The sequence below is a fragment of the Anomaloglossus baeobatrachus genome, chromosome 5 (assembly GCF_048569485.1).
Source record: "Anomaloglossus baeobatrachus isolate aAnoBae1 chromosome 5, aAnoBae1.hap1, whole genome shotgun sequence".
Taxonomy (NCBI): Eukaryota; Metazoa; Chordata; class Amphibia; order Anura; family Aromobatidae; genus Anomaloglossus; species Anomaloglossus baeobatrachus.
Genome location: NC_134357.1, coordinates 460,826,336 through 460,849,340, shown reverse-complemented (window position 1 = coordinate 460,849,340; position 23,005 = coordinate 460,826,336). Strand labels below are relative to the sequence as shown.

Genomic DNA, 23,005 nt, shown 5'->3' with positions numbered 1-23,005 from the left:
GGAGACTATTGACATGGTTGGCAAATGTCATTGCCCGTGTATATATTTATGACTATTGTAATCTATTTACCCTAAAGTAAAAAACTCTAGAGGCTAAAATGGAGACAAAAGTCCTCTCGACCCTCCCATGCACTTTCCTTGGCTGGTAAAGCCTCCATGACATATGTCCCGACACCGAAGAGTGTATATAGTGCAGACAGACGCTTCTGGTTTCTTACCTCCTCTTGGAAGAAAAGGATCGGGCATATTGAAATTCTCTTCCCCAACATCTGCCACTAGTGAAATTAGTGTAGCCTCATAAACATTCGATGATCGTCTGGTTGTGCTAAAATTAACAGGTTTGGTTGACCTTAATCTAATGTCTGGTGCCATATTAAATTCTAAAAGTCCTATTTGTTTAACACGATATTTTAATTTTTATTTCATAGATCAACAGCACAATTGAAAATAAGAAACTTTGTAATATATCTTATCAGAGAAATCTGCTTTTTTCTCTTCCTGGACTGATCTTTCATTTTCAATTTATTAGTATAATCTGTGCTCAGTAAAGAAAGACTTTCCCATTACCGAGAAAGAACCTAACAGTTGGTGCTCATAAAGTTCTATGGAAGAGGAGAAGCTAGAGGCCGACACAGATATTCTGCTGCAAGTTCTCCTGAAACGACAGTTACATTTCTCCATAGGACTTTATGAGCACCATTAATGTTTATGTATTATATAAATACAAATCTAATATCATTGGACACTTGGCAGCATCTCCTCTATGACTAGATAATTCAAACAAATGAGTAGGAGAAAAGGTTAATCTTCCGTGCTGTGACACAGTCCAAATGGTGTATAATGACTCGCCCACCCCAGGGCTTTGGGACACCCGGTGTCGGGCCAGACTAGTCCGGGGGTTGTCAGTGGTGGCGGGGCCCGACTCTGTGACCTTGGCGGGGTCAACTAATATGGCAGTTGTGGGGGTGGTAACTTTAATTACGGTTTGTGGAAATATTCGTGACGCCACCTGTGGATTGCGGCTATGGAGCCGCCGCTGCTGGATGGGACCTCCGGGGCTGATGGATTAGCAGCTGGGATGGTTCTGCTCCCCACAGGTGGAGCGATACCCCGGGGCAACCGTGGTGTTTTGTGGATGGTGCAGTGCAGGGCGAAATAAAGGAGGCAACACCAGAAGATGCAGTTTCAAGGTCTTTTACTCACTGTCAGCTACTGCAGACAACCGGTTTCCCACTGGTGTGCTGGGATCCCCTGTCAGGGACCTTCGCCGATCCCGGGTAGTTCTTAAAGTAAATGCCGGTGCACCCTTGGTTGTGTCTCCTTCCTAGGCTGACTTCAAAGCCTTGACCTCTATAGATAAACTTGTCTCGGCCTCCACTATAGGTTCTGGTCAAGAAGGCTTGCCTGGATGGAATCTTGCCCTCTTCCCAGGGGATCTACAGTGGATTGTGGCCCTGGGCGCTTGCAACCACCCTGGGCCTCGGTGTTTACTTTTGGAAATGTCTTTCTTTCCTTGGTTTCTAGGGACCGTCCCTGGATGCAGCCCAATCCCTCCACCCGATGTTCTAGTGGAACAGGCCACGAGCTTGAAAGCCTTTCAGTGGCCCTGGAATCCTTTCCTTTTCAGTCTGTGGTGTCATCTGGGCCTAGCTGGGCCCCAGGGTCTCCACCAGGAAGCTTCACTTTCTGTTGTTTTTCTGAGGTATCAACCTCTCTCTCTTTCCAACTCCTCACTCTCCAACTCTCCACTTCTAACTAAACTTGACCTACCTGTATCTGCGCTTTCTTTCTGTTGGCTCCTCCCACTTTCCCTGTTGCTAGGCCCCACCCTATGGGAGAAGAGATGGGTCTTACGGCCCCCCAGCATGCAGCATGGGGGGTAGCTGCCACTATCCCCAGTCCCAAAATATGCCTAACAATGGGTGTAGTGTAAATTTGTCTGTGAACCGGCGTTTACTCCTGTCCTTACCCAAGATGGGACATCACACCTCTGGATGAGGTGCAATGTCTCTGTGGCGATGGAAGCCTCAGGGGCGCCACACTAACATAGCATGATTTATTAGTTAACACATTTCAAAGCCCTCAAGGCTTCTTCATCAGGACAAATCATTGTACTGATGAAGAAGCCTTGAGGGCTTTGAAATGCGTTGACTAATAAATCATGCTGTTATACACCATTTGGATTGTGTCACAGCGCAGAAGATTAACCCTTTCTCCTACTCATTTGTTTGATTTCAACGTCGGTTCTGCAGCGGCCTATAGGTGTATTTAGTGTTTGTGACTTTCATAACCACAGAAGGTGAGCCTGTCCTAGACATATATTATTGTTTATATAGTGGATAACACCCTATTTGTGCAATTTTTTTCTTTCCAGCTACACTTGATCAGTGACTAGATGCCGTATTTTTAGTTTTATAAGACACACTGGATTATAAGACGCACCCCAAATTTGAAGGAGGAAAATAGGAAAAAAATAATTTTTACTGTTAAAATTAGGGTTTGTGTTATAATCCTAGTGCTTCTTATGTTAGCTCACCAAAGGGGAGTGGCATTGGTGGAGCAGCTCAGGAAGCTCTCAGGAGGCAGGGTCAGCAATGCTATGGGCTCGGAGGAGAGGGTGTCGCTCAGGAGGGTCAGTGGACGGAGGGTTGGTAATACTGCGGGCTCGTGGGGTATCGTGGCAGCAGGAGCCATTGATCTGCCGGTAGACTGTGGGCTCTGGGATCCATTGAATTACCCGCAGTAATTTGACGCGATGGACTTCAAGTAAACGGCCGCAGAGGTGGCATGTGCGCAGATTGGCCTCTGCGGCCATCAACTGCCGGCCATTCAAAGCAGCCCACAGGCAGATCAATGGTGCCCACTACCGCGACACCCCACGAGCCCGCAGTATCGCTGAGCCTCAGTCCTGTGACCCTCCTGAGCTGCTCCACTGCAGTGACACTCCCCCCCCCCTCCTCGGAGCCCTGAGTATCGCCGACCCTCTACCACCACCGCCACCCCGGTAAGCCATATCCGGATTATAAAATGCACACCCATTTTATCCCCAGTTTTGGGGGAAAAAAGTGCATCTTATAATTTGGAAAATACGGTAATTAAACTAGGGAGGAGTCAGCCAGACTATAGGGAGACCATATGCTAACTGCATGTTCCCTGATTAGCAAAAATGTGCTAATACTATCATGGCCAAAAGTGTTGGCACCCTTGAAATTGTTCCAGAAAATACAGTATTTCCCCCAAAACATTATTGCAATTACACATTTTGTTATACACGTCTATTTCCTCTCTGTGTATTGGAACAATACAAAAAAAATTAAAAAGAGGCAAATTGGACAGAATTTCACACAAAACCCCAAAATGAGCCAGACAAAATTGTTGGTATCATCAACTTAATATTCAGTTGCACACACTTTGGGATAAATAACTGTAATCAATTGTTTCCTATAACCATCAACAAGCTTCTTACTCCTCTCATCTGGAATTTTGGACTCTTCTTTTGCAAACTTCTCCAGGTCTCTCATATTTGAAGGCATCTTCTCACAACAGCAATTTTAACCCCTTAACGACCACAGGCAGTAATATTACGTCCTAGCGGTCATAGTATTACTGCCCGCGGTCTGCTGCCAGCATCGGCGCACATCTCAGCGGATTATCACAGCTGAGATGTGTGCCTGCTGCTAGGCAAGAGCAGCATCGTTATCTGCTCATGCCGTTTAACCCCTTAAATGGCGCTGTCAATATGTGGCAGCGCCATTATAACGGCATCGGTGGTAAACATTTACTTACCGGCCAATACCGGAAGTCACATGACGTGATCACGTGACTTCCAGTGGTTGTCATGGTAGCACAGGGTCATGTGATGACTCCTGTAGCTCACATGACTTACTTTTGGTTTCACTCGGCCCGGAGCCGAGTGAGGCAGAAAATTAGCATATCTGCTGTTTACAGCTGTATAGCTGTGATCAGCAGATATGGCAGAGCGATCAGATTGTTAATCCATATAGTCCCCTAAGGGGACTAGTAAAATTCAAAATTAAAGTTTTAAAAAATTAAAAAAAAAAAAAAAAAAAAAAGCTTAAAAGTTCAAATCACCCCCCTTTCGCCCCATTGAAAATTACAGGGTTAAAAAAATAAAACATATACACACATTTGGTATCGCCGCGTTCAGAAACGCCTGATCTATCAAAATATAAAATCAATTCATCTGATCAGTAAATGGCGTAGCGGCATAAAAATTCCAAACGCTAAAATTTTTTGGTCTCCACAAATTTTGCGCAAAATGCAATAAGAGGTGATCAAAAATATAGCATCTTCGCAAAAATGGTACCGGTAAAAACGTCAGCTCGAGATGCAAAAAATAAGCCATCACTGAGCCATAGATCCCGAAAAATGAGAGCGCTATGGGTCACGGAATATGGCGTAAAACGTGCGACACTTTTTTTTGGACAAACTTCCGATTTTTTTTTTAACCCCTTATATAAAAGTAAACCTATACATGTTTGGTGTCTGCAAACTCGCACTGACCTGAGGCATCACACTGACACATCATTTTTACCATATAGTGAACACAGTGAATAAAATATCTTAAAAACCATAGTGCTATCACACTTTTTTTGCAATTTTTCTGCATCTGGATTTTTTTTTGCCATTTTTCCAGTACACTATATGGTCAAACTTATAGTTTGATTTAAAAGTACAGCTTGTTCCACAAAAATTGAGCCCTCACATGTCCATATTGACTGAAAAATAAAAAAGTTACGTCTCTCGGAAAAAGAATTGTGAAAAAAAAAACGGAAAGCGAAAAATCGGCCGGTCGTGAAGGGGTTAAAATCCCTCCACAGGTGTTCAATGGGATTTACATCCGGACTCATTGTTGCCACTTCAGAATTCTCCAGTGCTTTGTTTCCATCCATTTCTGGGGATTTTTGAAGCATGTTTGGGGTCATTATTCTGCTGGAAGACCCATGACCTAGGATGCAAACCCAGCTTTCTAATACTGGGCACTACATTGCAACCCAAAATCCTTTGCTAATCTTCAGAATTCTTGAAGCCTTCCATACAGTTAATGCACCCAGTGCCAGTGGCAGCAAAGCAAACCGAAGACATCTTTGAATCTCTCCACCGCATTTGACTGTAGGTAGAATGTCTTTTTCTTTGTAGGCCTCATTCCTTTTTCGGTATATAGTAGAATGATGAAGCTTTAACAAAAAGCTCTACCTTGGGCTCATCTGTCCACAAGGCACTTTGACATAAGGATTTTGGCTTACTCACATACATTTTGGCAAACTGCAGTCTAGCTTTTTTATGACTGCGTCAGCTGTGAGGTTCTCCTGGTTCTTCTGCCGTAACGTTTCATTTTTTTTAAATGTCGACACTGATGCACTCTGAGCCTGCAGAGATAGCTTGATTTTTTTGGGCTCTTGATTGGGGCTGCTTATATACCATCCAGACTATCCTACATTGCAGCCTATCATCAATTTTTCTCTACCTTCCACATCCAGGGAGCTTAGCTACCGTGCCATGGGTTGTAAACTTCTTGATTACGTTGCGCACCATGGACTAAGGAACATCAAGATCTCTGGAGATAGACTTGTAACCTTGATATTGTTGATATTTTTCAACAAGTTTGGTTCTCAAGTCCTTAGACAGTTCTCTTCTCTTTTTGTTCTCCATGCTTAGTGTGACACACACTGACATAAAATGTAAAGATTGCATCAACTTCTCCCCTTTTTATCTGTTTTCAGGTGTGATTTTCATATTGCCCACACCTGTTACTTGTCGCATGTGAGTTTGAACGAGTATCACATGCTTGAAACTAAGTTGTTTGCCCACAATTTTGAAAAGGTGCAAACAATTTTGTCTGGCCCATTTTGGGGGGTTTGTGTGAAATTATGTCCAATTTGCCTTTTTTTCCTCTGTTTTCTTTTTTGTGTGTTGCTCCAATACACACAAAGGAAATTAACATGTGAATAACAAAACATGTGTAACTGCAATAATTTCCTGGGAGAAATACTTAATTTTCTGGAATAACTTTTTGTCATAACTGTATATGCAGGGGAAGATAATTGTCTCTGAGGTAGTCCCAGTCCAACCAGGACATCATATGGCACAATTGAAATGCAATATTTTCCTATCATATCAATGATAATCTGCTATAACAACAATCTACAGATATATCAATGATCAGGGACATAATTGATTCTTTGATTCCAAGCGTGAGGATTTTCGCCCTTGGAGAATCACAGAATTATAATATCTATACAAATTATGAATATATCATAATAATGTTTGACGTGTCTGAGATGGGGAAAGTATGCATGGAAATATGGCGGTCATATTATTCCAGTAGGAGGTTCCTGACAATATAACATACATTAGAATTATGTCTTGCAGCTATCTATTTCTTGCATACAATTAGCCATCCTCTTTTTACCTGATAAGGAGGAGGAGGGGTGACGGGTGTGAAGACCCTTTATAATATCTCATCCAGAAAAACTTATCAGATCCCAGGAGAACAACTAGAATTGTAGATCTGTACAAATGTCTGTGGTGCCTCCTCTGCAAAGAATCACTCCCCAATCTAAATCCTTAAGGGCTTTCTTTACGTCTTATTTTTCTGCTTTGTTTTTGGCTTGTGTGTATGTTTTTCTTGTGTATTTCACCTTTTTGTAACTTTGTAAGCACTCTATCCCTTTTTCATATATTAAATGTTACATGTAATAAATTTGTTCTAAACATTCTCGTAACCTCGATCATGAAAAGTACAGATTGGCTGTGTTACCCTGTGTATACCAGAGGGAAAGCAGTGTACGGCTATGTGCGCACTATGACGTTTTTGCACTTCTCAAAAACGCTGAGTTTTTTACTTCAAAAAACGCACACAATCGCATCCGCTGCAAAAACGCAGCGGTTAAAACAGATGCGTTTTTAGTGCTTTTCAGTGCATTTTTGGCTGCGTTTTGGATCACTGCGTTTTGTTGCGTTTTTCAAATGCATTGCATGGGGGAAAAACATAGTAAAACGCAGGAAAGAATTGACATGTCCAAAACGCCGCTAAAAAAAAAAGGTTGTGTGTGGACAGCAAAAATGAAAACTCATAGACTTTGCTGGGGAAGCAAAGTCATGCAGTTTTGAGCCCAAAAAACACACAAAAACTGTTGCACAGCTTCTAGCTTTCCAGTTGCAGAAGAAAGTTCACAGAGCAGATTACATGGGATAATAAGCTCTTTACTTCTGAGAGAACATGAGGTAATGATAAGCACAGTCATACAGCATTGCATCAGAACGAGAAAGAGAAACCAAAAAGAAAAACAAGAGACTTTTTACAATTCAGTGAGTAAGGAAACTTTACACAACATCGCCATCTACTGTTAGATCAGCATAAAGTCCGCCTTCACCCATACAAAGAAGTCATTGTCTGTTGCATATACCAACAAAAACGCACCCGAAAAACATGTAAAAACGCTCAGTGCGCACATAGCCTACCAGTGCCAGGTGCCTGGAAGTGCCAGATACATGGAAGTGCCAGGTACATGGAAGAGCCAGATGTGCGTGTGTACTAATGTGTTACTCAGGGCAGGCGTCTTGCTGGCCTAGCAAAACGATAAGTGTGTGTGTGGGGGGGGGGGAAAGTGTGGTGCCGATGTGTGAAATGGCTGTGGGGTGCACTCAGCTCATTGTTAGCCCATCACGAAAGGTAAGTAAAAGAGTGAGTGTGAGAAGTGGAGTCCCTCATTACAGTCATGTGCGAAGCGAGTGGGTGGTCTTTTTGAAAAATCACCAACTGTCATCTCCCATCTCAGTAATGGGAAAATTTGTATTCAGTGAATACAGATTTTACCCGTGAATTAAGAATGTTGAGAATGAATTTCCAGTCCAGGACGAGAAAGAAGTAGAGTGCGTTACCCATAGCTACTGGGCTCCTTTCAGAATGAGCCACCCAATATTAATTGTACAAATGAAGAAGAACCAGCTTATAGAAACGTGTCTTAAGTTTGGCCCTCTATGATGTCCAACGAAAACCTAATTTTTAGTTTTCTCTCGATACCATCCATTTAACAACACTATTTTTTGGAAATGTGGTGTAATAACCCTTGAAGACAATTTGCACATAATTAACGGAATCTTACTGTTTGAAAACCAAGGAGATAAATATTAGTGTCCCCAACTCAGGAAGAAAAATTACCCAGGTAAGGAGATATCACGTCCTGTGCTTTGTAGACAGTCATCATCATTACACCCTTAATAAGATTGTTAGACAATAATTGTAAGTTATCGTATGTATCTCACCTCAGACTGGAGATCATCGCTTGGTGGAGAACTGTGTAAGCCCGCGGGTTGATCCACAGTAATGACCACTGGTTCGTTTATTGTCACCTCAGGCTGCGGAGTCGACTGCATCTTCTCTATCTTGAATATCCTTTGGAAAATGCTGACTTCTTTAGGTTTTGTGGTGGCCATTTCCTCTTCTGTGAGGTTTGCTGATGGTAACGAGGCTTCTGGGGTTGTCACCACCAAAGTGGGAGCCTGATTTTGAATGCCACCAACATTCTCCTTCGCTTTGCTGTCAGGATCTATGGGTGCCATTAGTTGGGTTTGCACTACTGGTGACTCTTGTAAAGCTATTTCTGGTTTCACATCTTCTTGACCATTGGGCTGAAAACTTGTGCGACCAGGGGAAGGGCGTGAGATGGTAAGTCTGAATTTAGATTTGGCAGCTGGAGGATGTGGGTTAGTGACAGATCCATTGGAGATGGGACTTAAGACTATAGTTTTTTGGGTAGAAGTGATCATGCTTTCTTGTTGAACCACTTGTTTGGAGCTCACTATAAAGGAAATAATAACAATATGTGAGTTGTAATTATGTCTGTGAAGAAACTCAGAGTACTATCCTAAAAGTAAAATGTTGGTTACATTTTTATTTTTAACTTATTGCCTAATGACCCCAACCACATTGACTATTGCAGTAAGACATAGTCTAATTAAGGACGATGAGCCTAAAGGCCCCGTCACACACAGAGATAAATCTTTGGCAGATCTGTGGTTGCAGTGAAATCATGGACATATTGTTCCATTTGTACACAGCCACAAACCTGGCACTGATTGTCCACAATTTCACTGCTGCCACAGATCTGCCACAGATCTGCCACAGATCTGCCACAGATCTGCCACAGATCTGCCACAGATCTGCCACAGATCTGCCACAGATTTATCTCTGTGTGTGACAGGGCCTTTGACCCTAGAACGCATACCTGGGGCCTCGCAGGCATGTTAGGTTACTTGTTTTCTATGGTTGATTTCTATGGTTGCGTGTTCTAGGGTTAAAGGGGTAGTCCCACAAACAAAATACATTTTAAGCAATAGATGTTGTTGAAATAATAATAATAATAATAATAAGTTCCACAATTGGATGTGTTAAAAAATGTTCCTGTGCTGAGCTAAATCTTATAAGTGTGCCCCTGCTATGTACTGTGTAATGGCTGTGTCTGTCCGTGCAGGAACATAGTGTGAACATACCACATCTCCTGGGCAGGGGAAGAAGCAAAAGAGAGTTTACAGAAAGGAAAACATGGGAACCCAGCTGTTGCTTATTGTGAAGTAAAACATTGCAGGGAAATGTTTCACCTCACAGAAAGAATCAGCAGCCATACAATGTTGTCCTGTTTGTATAATCTCTTTTTCTTCCTTCCCTGCCCAGGAGATGTGGTATGTTCAGACCATGTTCCTGCATAATACTCTTCTTCCAGTATATAACATGATAGGTGGTACAGGAGTAAAGGATATTTTGTTTTCCAGGTTGGTGTCTATAAATTAATGAATGAGTGAGAATATGACAGACACTGTTTGCCCCTGGCTGATCTCCAGACCGCTAACACATAATGGTGATAGTTTATCTGCACTTAGTCACTGCCACTGCATGTAGACACCCAGTTACCAAATATAAATGTGTGTGCACATGTCTCTACACAGATAGGGCCCATAATTTGATTATATAATAAGGTGGATGAATTTCTGTAATCAGGGAGTAGACAGAGAAGTCTGGAACCAGAATTCACAAGAACCCAAGCAATATTTTATATTCAGCTAATATAAAATTATTCCATTGCCATTGAAATATATTATTATTTATTATTATAGCGCCATTTATTCCATGGCGCTTTACAAGTGAAAGAGGGTATACGTACCACAATCATTAACAGTACAAAGCAGACTGGTATAGGAGGAGAGAGGACCCTGCCCGCGAGGGCTCACAGTCTACTTAACAAAATATACAAATTTCCTGTTCGCAATAAATTAAGCAAACAAGAAAAATCTAAATATGTTAAGACATGACAAATATAACCAACATTTTCTCCAAATTCAACAGAAAATTCTCGAAATGTTTCACCCTTTCACGACAATTACTTAGAGTCCCCCTGGCTGTAAAGACCTGCTGTATACATGATGCATAGCCATACACCAGCTTCTGGCAGAGTTCTTGATGAATCTTAGGTCATTCCTCGTGGATAATGGCCTCCAGTTCATTAATATTCTTGGGTCTGGGTGGTGGAACTGTCTTCTTTCCACAAGAGATGTTATAGTGTGTTCAAGTCAGGCGACTGTGATGGCCAGGATCTTCTGCAACTTCTTCTGCAAACAAACCTTGGTGGACTTTAATGTACGATTGGCTTCATTGTCCTGTTAGAAGGTGATGCCTGAGCTTTAGCTTCCACACAAAAGAACTTATTTTTATCCTAGGATTTTCAGATACTTGATTGAATTTATTTCCACATGCTACATATTTCCGATGCCAAGGGAATCAAAGGATCCCTAGAGTATCACCGAGCCATCACCATGCTTCAGTATAGGCATCACTTAGCCACCATCATGATTCACTGTAGGCATCAATGAGCCACCAATATGTTTCACTGTAGGTATCAGTAAGCCACAGTCATGCTCTATTGTAGGTAGGATGTCTTATTCAGTGAATGCTTCATTGTTTCTGCATCCAGATATGCTGCTCCTCCAATGGCCTGAAAAATTCCAGTTCTGTTTCATCCCAAAACTGCTGTAGATTATATAAATGGTTTTGAGCATATTGTACCCGACTTTTCCAGTGATTTTCGCTCATTAGAGTTGTATGTGTTGGAGTTCGAGCATGACGACCTTCAGTATTTAGCATGTACCTTACGGTGCAGACTGAAACCTGAGTTTGCAGAGTAAAGTGCACAGCAGTGCTGTAATGCTATTACATATAATGATAATACCCTTATAACTGGAATAGATCCATAGTATTGTGTTAGGCTTCTTGCATAGTGCAGCTCTAGTCTCCTGCCTTTATCATGTACTTCATAATGGATGACCTGATACCTGGGGATGATCCATAGCATTGTATGTAATGATATTACTGTGCAGGTCGCCTTTTTTCTTGGGGCTTGTAAAGGTTAGAATGCACCAGGAGTGAGGAGATCTCAGTGTCATAAGGTTAGACGCATCAGTCTTTCCAGATCACAGCAAAAAAGCCGTTCTGAGCTTTTCTGTGTGTTTGCTTTTTTTTCCCAGTACAACACTGCCTTCTAATTGGACAATATCATACAGACGAAAAAGTAAACACCCCCAAAGAAGAATCTGTGTTAATGCCCCTTTTGCTGAAGGACAAATAAGCATATTAAGTGCCCTAAACTTTAGAGGCCAATATCTCCGCAACATAGAGGAGAAATAAAAAAAGTTAGTAACTATTTTATTCAGCTCTTCAGCCAATTTATCATAATTTAGCCTGTTTAGTGTGAAAAAAGCAGGGAAGGCCTTCTTTAAGTCGCCCTTGCCTATTAGTCACTAAATCTGCTCCTACTTCAGTACATGTAGCTATGTTTAGGGATATGGTATTCCTGAGGTAGTAACGATTATGAAATCTCTCACACTCCTACAGTATAAAAGCAATCACGCACCATAAATCATAGGTTTAACATGGCCAAACCTGTCAATTTCAGCAGGACAAATAGACCATTTGATGGACATGGAGGCCTTCCGACTTTCCCTAGAAAGTTATTGTCTGAGGGGAGAAGAATTCAGCAGTTTGGATATAAATGCCCAATTCATTTGTTTTTCATTTAGATAAGCTACTACTAGAAATATCTGGTAGCAGCTTTCTCCCTTCTATCGAAAACACGAGACTGCCTCTTCGAGCTTGAGGTTCATGAGTTTTGGGGGATTTAGCAGATATTTGTGCCAACAGTTTTTAAAGGTGGATGTTCCCTCAGGGGGAACACAGATTCTGAGAAGTAAAGGCCGCTTTACACGCTGCGATATCGGTACCGATATCGCTAGCGTGGGTACCCACCCCCATCTGTTGTGCGACACGGGCAAATCGCTGCCCGTGCCGCACAACATCGCCCAGACCCGTCACACTACTTACCTGCCCGGCGACGTCGCTGTGACCGGCGAAATGCCTCCTTTCTAAGGGGGCGGTTCGTTCAGCGTCACAGCGACGTCACAGCTGCGTCACTGAACCGCCGCCCAATAGAAGCGGAGGGGCGGAGATGAGCGGGACGTAACATCCCGCCCACCTCCTTCCTTCCGCATTGCGGCCGGGAGTCAGGTAAGGAGAGGTTCCTTGTTCATGCGGTGTCACGCGGAGCGATGTGTGCTGCCGCAGGAACGAGGAACAACCTCGTTACTGCTGCAGTAAGGATTTTTGAGAATGGACCCCCATGTCACCGATGAGCAATTTTGTACGTTTTTGCAACGATGCAAAATCGCTCATAGGTGTCACACGCAACGGCATCGCTAATGCGGCCGGATGTGCGTCACCAATTCCGTGACCCCAACGAGTTCGCATTAGCGATGTCGTAGCGTGTAAAGCCCCCTTTACTCAATAATAATTAAACTGTGTATGAAGACATTGCAGGAGTGTGACATAGTAGCCCATATAATATGGAATCATAAAATTCCCATGATTAGACTGCCTATTTATACTATCTGTCAATGCTGTGTGCAGAACCTCCAGTGTGTTCTATGAGATGAAGCTTGAGCTGACTTCCCTCGCCTCCTGCTTGCAAGAGCTGACAAGGAGAAACCTATGACAAGCAGGAGGCATGGGCTGAAGAAGCATCACATAGAATACATTGTGAATCTGCAGTTAGAGGTGGCAGATTTTATATATCATTGATCTATCCCTAGCTGCAGTAAATCAGGGCAGATGCACTACAATATGATGAGACTTTGTCCCCTCTGCAAAGCCAGAAGCATCTGGGGAAATATAGCCTATCTTAGGGGAAACATATCAAAAGGAAAGAGGGGATCAATGTAACAGAAAACTTAGAAGTTCCACATCAAGGAAAACATTTATAACCAAGTCATACTTAATTGTTATATTATGTTTTAATAATAGCCCATGCTGCACTCCATGAGCAAATAAAACTAATTGATGTACTGTTTCTTTAATTAGAATACAATTACATAGGCCAAACATATTGCAAAATATGCCTGTCATTCTGAAATTCTTCCTTGGGATTTCTATAGGGGTATTTTGTAATGTTTCCTCTCCACTACTGCAACTTGTATGGCAAAGGTAAAATCAATACTGATTTAATAGAAGGGCCACTTTTGTAAAGAGGGTCTGCAGCAGCTGTGTTCCTCGCTGTCCTGCATCTTACGATGTATCATTCAATAGCTGCAAAATTAATTTAAAGGTTTGTTTTAAAAAACAACCCCACTTTATTATATCATCTACATTGGATAGGGATAACTTGTTGACGATAAAGGTACGACCACTGGAAGCCCCATTGATCCTAACATTCAGACTCTGGAACTCTGAAAATGGGGCGCTGCAGCCCCCTTCTGATCCATTATTTTTCTATGAAACAATTGGAAAAAGCTGAGTTCTGTAATTAGCAGTCCCATAGAGAGCGAATGGATTTAAGGTCAAATACAGCGGGTGAAATAAGTATTGAACACATCACCAATCTTGTAAGTAAATATATTTTTAAAGGTGCTATTGACATTAATTTCTCACCAAATTTTGGTAACAACCTATCGAAACCACACAGGCAAATAAATCAAACCATAGATGTCCATAAATTTAACGATCTGTAATAATGAGTAATGACATAGGGAAAAAAGTATTGAACACATTTACTGAAATTCGTTTAATACTTTGTACAAAAGCCTTTGTTAGTGATGAAGCTTCAAGATGCCTCCTGTATGGAGATACTAGTGGCAAGCATTGCTCAGGTGTGATTTCGACCCATTCCTCCACACTCTTCAAATTCCGAAGGTCCCGAACTCTGAACTTTACTCCCTTCCATACATTTTCTATTGGATTCAGGTCAGGTGATTGGGTGTTTCTAGCAGCTTTATTTTCTTTCTCTAAAATCAATTGAAAGTTTCCTTGGCTGTGTGTTTGGGATCATTTTCTTGCTGAAATATCCATCCTTATTTCATCTTCATCATCCTGGTAGATGGCAGCAGATTTTAATCAAGAATGTCTCGGCACATTTCTTTATTCATCCTTCCTTCAATTATATGAATTTTGCCAGTGCCATGTGTTGTAAAATTCCCACATTATGATGTTCCCACTTCCAAACGTCATTGTTGTTATGGTGTTTTTGGACTGATATGCATTGTCTTTTGGCCTCCAAACATGGTGTGTAATATGGCATCCAGTAAGTTCAATTTTGGTCTCATCTGACCAGACTATATTCTCCCATTATTCACAGGTTTGTAAAATTCTTATTGAGCAAATTTTAAATGTGCTTAAACATGCTGGTGTCTTGTGTGGTATGCAAGCACACAGGTCATGAAGGTTGAGTGTATTATGTATTGTTTTCTATGAAAGAATTGTGCCTGCTGATTTCAGTTCTTTCTGTAACTTTCCACAGGTGGTTCTTGGCTCTTGGACACCTCTTCTGTTAATTCTTTTCACTCCTCTGTCTGAAATCTTGCAGGAACAACCTGGTTGTGGCCGGTTTATGGTGAAATTGTGTTCTTTAGACTTTCGTATTATGGACCCAACAGTGCTCACCGGAACTTTTAGTAGTTTAGAAATTCTTCTGTAACAAATGCCATCACAATGTTTTGCAAAAATAAGGTTGCAAAGGTCTTGAGACAGCTCACTGGTTTTGCCCATCATAAGATATTTCTTGTGTCACCTTTGTAGTGAGACACCATTTTATAGGCCATCAGTTAAACCAGCCGATATTATTTTTCACTGAGTGTCAGAATTACTTTCTAATTATTGATAGATTTCAGCTGGTGTCATGACTTTTCATGTTTTTTTGCACCTCTCTTTCTTCATGTGTTCAATACTTTTTCCCTGTGTCATTTCTAATTATTACACATGACTACATTTTTGGGCATCTATGGTTTGATTTCTTTGCCTGTGTGGATTGGATGGGTTGTTACTGACATCTGGTAAGAAATTCATGTCAATAGGACATTTACAAATATATTTACAAAGAAAATTGGTGACGTGTTCAATACTTTTTTCACCCGATGTATGTGCACCTTCACTCCATTAAAGAAGGGCACTGCAGTGCCTATTCTCGGGGTTCTAGAGTTTTGATCTTGCAGTCGATTGGCGTCTCAGTGGTCCCAGCATTGAGCATGGTATGGATCGGGGATAACGTTTTTTTAAATAATCTTTTAACTAGTCCCTAACATGAAGCTGGGCTGTGTATAATGAGGCATGATTCTCTGTATGAATACACATTATTTAGGTGGCAGAGTTCTTCCAGCTTTGTAGATTAGTATGATATAATATGAAATATTAGGAAACTTCTAATATTCTTACGATTATAAAAGGTGGTGCAATATCTAATATATATTTACATCTTATGGCAAAACATCCATATTCTAATTCCCTACACTGTCAGTCAGTGACCTGTTCATATGGAATGAGAGCTGTGTTATGGTATCAGTAAAGTTGTCGCGCTCGGTTCTCTGCACACGCCCTGTATATACACAGGAATGTTGACATATTGAAAAAATGACAAAGCCTCACCCCTGATAAATTCTGCATCTGCTGAACAGCTGAGAATAATAACCTGATACTGTAAGTTCAGGTACGGTGCAGCAGCGGCATACGGACTGCCATGTCATACAAGTAACAGCTGTAGCCACCAGGAATGAATTCTAAGACACCGGCTCTGTGCAATGTGATGTGGTTTTGTGTCCAGAACTGTAATTCCCTGAAGCCATGTTACACCTACCACCTGCGGTCCTGATGACAGTGAGAAGTGGTGATGGCACCACGTGAGAAGCTCATGCCCATCTGCTCTGGATTTAATTGACCTAAACATCAAATCGTGTATGAAGAAATGTTCTGCAACTTTGTAACATACTTTATGTCCCAATTTCGTTGGTAAAAGTTTAGGATGGCAAAGCCCCTCTACTGGTTAATGCAGTTTCTAAGTCAAAGTTAGATTATATATATACAGTACAGACCAAAAGTTTGAACACACCTTCTCATTCAAAGAGTTTTCTTTATTTTCATCAGTCTGAAAATTGTAGATTCACATTGAAGGCATCAAAACTATGAATTAAAACATGTGGAATGACATACTTAATAAAAAAGTGTGAAACAACTGAAAATATTTCTTTATATTCTAGGTTCTTTAAAGTAGCCACCTTTTGCTTTGATTACTGCTTTGTACACTCTTGGCATTCTCTTGATGAGCTTCAAGAGGTAGTCACTGAAAATGTTTTTCCAACAGTCTTGAAGGAGTTCCCAGAAATGCTTAGCACTTGTTGGACCTTTTGCCTTCACTCAGCGGTCCAGCTCACCCCAAACCATCTCGATTGGGTTCAGGTCTGGTGACTGTGGTGGCCAGGTCATCTGGTGTAGCACCCCATCACTCTCCTTCTTAGTCAAATAGCCCTTACACAGCCTGGAGATGTGTTTGAGGTCATTGTCCTGTTGAAAAATAAATGATGGTCCAACTAAACACAAACCAGATGGAATAGCATGCCGCTGCAAACTGCAGTAGCTATGCTGGTTCAGTTTGCCTTCAATTTTGAATAAATGCCCAACAGTGTCACCAGCAAAACACCCCCACACCATCACACCACCTCCTCCATGCTTCACGGTGGGAACCAGGCATGTAGAGTCCATCCGTTCACCTTTTCTGCATTGCAAAAAGACACGGTGGTTGGATCCAAAGATCTCAAATTTGGACTCATCAGACCAAAGCACAGATTTCCATGGGTCTAATGTCTATTCCTTATGTTCTTTAGCCCAAACAAGTCTCTTCTGCTTGTTGCCTGTCCTTAGCAGTGGTTTCCTAGCAGCTATTTTACCATGAAGGCCTGCTGCATAAAGTCTCCTCTTAGCAGTTATTCTAGAGATGTGTCTGCTGCTAGAACTCTGTGTGGCCTTGACCTGGTCTCTAATCTGAGCTGCTGTTAACCTGCGATTTCTGAGGCTGGTGACTCGGATAAACTTATCCTCCGCAGCAGAGGTGAGTCTTGGTCTTCCTTTCCTGGGGGGGTCCTCATGTGAGCCAGTTTCTTTGTAGTCTTTGATGGTTTTTGCCACTGCACTTGGGGACACTTTCAAAGTTTTCCCAATTTTTCAGACTGACTGACCTTCATTTCTTAAAGTAATGATGGCCACTCATTTTTCTTTACTTAGCTGCTTTTTTTCTTGCCATAATACAAATTCTAACTGTCTATTCAGTAGGACTATCAGCTGTGTATCCAACAGACTTCTGCACAACACAACTGATGGTCCCAACCCCATTTATAAGGCAAGAAATCCCACTTATTAAACCTGACAGGGCACACCTGTGAAGTGAAAACCATTTCCGGTGACTACCTCTTGAAGCTCATCAAGAGAATGCCAAGAGTGTGCAAAGCAGTAATCAAAGCAAAAGGTGGCTACTTTGAAGAACCTAGAATATAAGACATATTATCATTTGTTTCACAGTTGTTTGTTAAGTATTTCATTCCACATATGTTAATTCATAGTTTTGATGCCTTCGGTGGGAATCTACAATTTTCATAGACATGAAAATACAGAAAACTCTTTGAATGAGGTGTTTTCAAAATGTTTGGTCTGTACTGTATATATGTGGCGCCCTGGACAAGCCAGGTCGTCACAAGCACTACACCAACACACCCCACACCCCGGTTAGGCACACCGAAGCCAAACACAAAATCCTTGTTGCCTTCCTCCAGGGGCTGATGTCCACACCAGGGGGTGGGCCAGGCGGTTGGTCCCGCCCACCGAGGAGTTCACAGTCCTGGAGGCGGGAAAAGGAGTCAGATTAGTTTTGGAGGTTGAAGAGTAAAGTGGTAGAGGAACAGTCTGAAGGCGTCCGGGTGTGTGGCTCGGACGGAACAGCAAGGTTGGCAGACGGTGGTGACCGTCTGCAGGAGAGGCTAATTGGAGCAAACCGTAAGGACCGTGGACGGGCGATGGCATGGCGGTACCGGAGCAAAGAAAAGCCAGCACCATTCGGCAGGGCCTACGGACCCCGACCAGGCTAGGAGTCGCCGTAAAACCGGTCAAATCCGTTAGCGAAGGGAACCTCCGGGGTTTTCCAGCAGCCAAGACCCAATTGAAGGCAACAGCTCACACCTTACAGGGAAACACAGTCACCGCCAAGGCTACAGTTCCCAGGGCCAGAGCCTGCGGGCAAAAGGGGCTCCTTCAGCACCCATCCAAGCTGGGGAGCGGGTTACGGGTGGGAAGCCATTGGAACCGTACACAAAACACAGGTGCAGGGAAAGGCAGTCACCATCAACCTGCCGGGAGGAGAACAATCGCAGCCGTCTGTGGGACCCGTCCATCCAGCCGTTTGTTTGACCAGAGACTCTGTGTGAATTACTGGCTGAGTGAGTACCACCGTACCGTGCGGCACAGCGCGACCCTGCACCTCGCCAGGCCCCGTAACCCGCCTGCCAACCATCCCTACCCCATCACCGGGCCCCAGGACAACCAACCCCCTACCCACGGAGGGGAGAACCAACATCCAAGCTGCTCCCTGTCACCGCTCCCGGGATCCCCGTCCAGAGCAGTGGTGGTGTCACCAACCTCACCACAACCGTGGGTGGCGTCACGGACAATATCCCTAAACCAAACAACCCCCTTTCACTCACGGGCGAGGAACGCCACTCGAGTCCCCGGGATCCGGCCCACCGCTCGAGCCACCACCGAGCAGCAGCAGTAGCAGCCGGACCCGAGCAGTGGGTGAGCGCAGCGTCCCCTCCTCCGCCCGCGACATATATACTATATATATATATATATATATATATATATATTTTATATATAGGTTGAACTAGCACATAGTGTATGTGAATACCCCGGTAGGCTCCTGTGCAATAAGGGGCCACTTACCTTAACATGAGCAGTAGTTTTCCCAATACATTTGATTCAGTGTACAGACAAAAGCAGCACCTCATCATTTGCTGAACAAACTGCCTAGTTTAAAGGGAACCTGTCACCAGATTTGGCGACTATGATCTGCAGCCACCACCACTGAGCTATATATACTGAGCTATATATTCCAGAATACAGTATATAAGAGCGCAAGCCACGCTGTATAATTTAAAGAACACTTTTATAATACTCACCTAGGGGGGCCGTCCCATCTCTCCAGCTCAAAGACCTGGGCATGGGTGTCTCCGTTTTCTGGTCCGGCGCCTCATATCTCTGGTCTGGCGCCTCCTCTCTACTGCGATCTCCGTCATCCTTCTATCCAGCCCAGGCGACCATTATGGTACTGTGTAGACCCACTTTGATCTGCACTGCTAAAGGCAGATCAAAGTACTGTAATGTGCAGGTGCAAGGAAAGGTTAAAGACTGCCCTCACATGCGCACTACAATACTTTGATCTGCCCTGAGCAGGGCAGATCGAAATGCTCATGCACAGGACCTCAATGCCGCCTAGTGTGCATGACGTAGGACGCGCAATCGATACTAGGCTGGGTAGAAGGAGGACAGAGATTGAGAGAGGAGGCGCCGAACCGGAGAGAGGAGGCGCCGGACAGGAGAGCAGTGACACCCATCGGACTGGACCGCCTCCTAGGTGAGTATTATAAAAGTGTTTTTTACATTATACAGCGCGGCTTGGGCTCTTATATACAGTATTCTGGAATGGTGTATCTAAGAGCTCACTAGTGGTGGCCGCACCTGATAGTCGCCAAATCTGGTGACAGGTTCCCTTTAATATCTAAAAGTAGAGTTACATTTGTGAAAGAGTAATGAAATATTTTGTGTAGCTGAAAAGTTGGTCCCCCAAGCAAATATATTTAAAAATATATACAATGCCATGAAAAAGTATTTATACCTCGTGAACTTTTCCATATTTTTTCACGTTACACGGTCAGACACAGCCATTACACAGAACATAGCAGGGGCATATTTATACAATTATCTCAGCACAGGAACAATTTTTTTAACACATCCAATGGGGGAATTTATTATTCCTCCAAGACCTACAGTATTGATTAAAATTAACTTTAAAATTAACTTTGTTCATGAGAAAACCCCTTTACATGTACTTTATTGGGATTTTATGTGATATATCAACAATAAGTAGCAAGTGTTTATGAAGCATAAAGGAAATAATACACAATTTTCTAAATATTTAAAAAATCAAAATCTGAAAATTGTGATGTGCATTAGTATTCAGCCCCCTGAGTCAATACTTTGTAGGACATCCTTTTGCTGCAATTACTTCTGTAAAGGGTGTTTTACACGCTGTGACATCGCTAACGATATATCGTCGGGGTCACGGTGTTTGTGACGCACATCCGGCGTCGTATGCGACATCGCAGGGTGTGACAGCTAGGAGCGACGATCAATGATCGCAAAAATCGTTGATCGTTGATACGTCACTCCTTTTCATAATGTCGGTGATGGTTCATGCCGTTGATTGTTCGTCGTTCCTGTGGCATCACACATCGCTATGTGTGACACCGCAGGAGCGACGAACATCTCTGCCCATCCTCTGCTATTGGATGGCCGTTTTGTGACATCGCTATGACGCCGAATGCACCTCCCCCTTGAAGGAGAGATTGTTTGACAGCAACAGCGACATCGCAGAACAGGTATGTGCGTGTGACGCTGCCATAGCGATAATGTTCACTACGGCAGCGATCACCACATATTGCAACAACGACGGGGGCGGGTGCTATCGCTCGCGATGTCGCAGCGTGTAAAGCACCCTTAAGTCTTTTGAGGTATGTCTCTACTGTTTTGCACATCTAGAGGCTGAATTTTTTTCCTATTCTTCTTTGCGTCGTCTTTGAGCGGCAATTTTCAAGTCTTGCCACAGATTCTCAATAGGATTTAGGTCTGGACTGTAACTGGACCATCCACACCTGAATATGCTTTGATCTGAACCAATTATTGTAGCTCTGGTTGTATGTTTAGGGTCATTATACTGCTGGAAAGTCAAGCCCCAGTCTCAAATTGTTTGCAGCCTCTAACAGGTTTTCTTCCAGGATAGTATTTACTTCCGTCTATCTAGCATCCCCACACCATGATGCTGCCACCACCATGTGTGACAGTGTAGATGGTGTTTTCAGGATGATTTACAATGTTAAGGGTGCTTTACACGCTGCGACATTGCTACCGATATATCGTCAGTGTCACGTCGTTAGTGACGCACATCCGGCGCCGGTAGCGACATCGCAGCGTGTGACATCAAGGAGCGACGATCAACGATTGCAAAATCGTCCAAAAACGGTGATCGTGTAGATGGTGTTTTCAGGATGATTTACAATGTTAAGGGTGCTTTACACGCTGCGACATTGCTACCGATATATCGTCAGTGTCACGTCGTTAGTGACGCACATCCGGCGCCGGTAGCGACATCGCAGCGTGTGACATCAAGGAGCGACGATCAATGATTGCAAAATCATCCAAAAACGGTGATCGTTGACACGTTGCTCCTTTCCTTAAAATCGTTGCTGCTGCAGGTACGATGTTTGGCGTTCCTGCGGCAGCACACATCGCTATGTGTGACACCTCAGGAACGACAAACATCTCCTTACCTGCGTCCACTGGGAATGCGGAAGGAAGAAGATGGGCAGGATGTTACGTCCCGCTCATCTCCGCCCAGTGGCGTAACTAGAATTTGATGGGCCCTGGTGCAAAATTTGTACCGGGGCCCCCCCTGTACGTGCACCGACACTTAGGGTACGGGATAATGACACTGACACTCGGGGTACAGGATTATGATGCTGACACTTGGCTCTTACCCTCAGCACACAGCTTTCCCATGTTCTGATATCCATCTTGTCCTCGGCACCCAGCTTTCCCATGCTCTGCTATACATCATTCCCTCAGCACCCAGCTTTCCCATATCAGAGCATGGGAAATCTGGGTGCTGAGGGAAAGAGCCTTTTTTCCTCAGCATAAAACGTTCCCATCCCATGTTTGTATCTTTGTCCCCCCTCGTATATAGTTCTTCAAAAACTATAATGGCCCCCACATAGCCTTCCATATAGTATAAAGCGTCCCACATAACCCTTCATATATTAGAATACCCTTCCATAGTCCTCCATGTATTATAATGCATTTCCCCTAGTCCTCCATGTATTATAATTCACCCCATAGTTCTCCATGTATTATACTGCACCACAGTCCTCCATGTTTTATAATGCAGCCCCATAGTCCTCCATATATAAAGTAGCCTCCATATATTATAATGTAGCCCCCATAGTTCTATATGTATTACAATGCAGCCCCATAAACCTTCATATTGTATTATGCAGCCCCATACGCCTCCATGTACAATGCACTTATATAGTCCAAGTATAAGGTGTCCTTCATGTTTATTATGCAGCCCCATAGACCTCCATGTATCATGCAGCCCCAGAGACCTCCATGTGTCATGCAGCCAGCCCCCCCAGGGTCTCCATGTGTCATGCAGCAAGCCCCTTACCAGGCCTCCATGAGTCATGCAGCCAGCCTCCCTCCCCCCCTAAGGACTCCATGTGTCCTGCAACCAATTTCCCCCCCAAGGACTCCATGTGTCCTGCAACCAGCACCTCCCAGGGCCTTCATGTGTCCTGCAGC

The 23,005-nt window shown here is 43.3% G+C and overlaps 1 protein-coding gene across 6 annotated transcripts in view; it reads right to left on the bottom strand.

Annotated features, from left to right (window-relative positions):
- The window catches only part of BCAS1 (brain enriched myelin associated protein 1), a 194,543-nt gene that overhangs the window by 122,545 nt on the left and 48,993 nt on the right, over positions 1 to 23,005 (bottom strand). For all 6 annotated transcript variants that reach the window (XM_075350581.1, XM_075350582.1, XM_075350586.1 and 3 more), the window contains exon 4: positions 8,290 to 8,825. In XM_075350581.1, the coding sequence (XP_075206696.1) occupies positions 8,290 to 8,825 (536 nt within the window). The remainder of the gene's footprint in view (positions 1 to 8,289; positions 8,826 to 23,005) is intronic.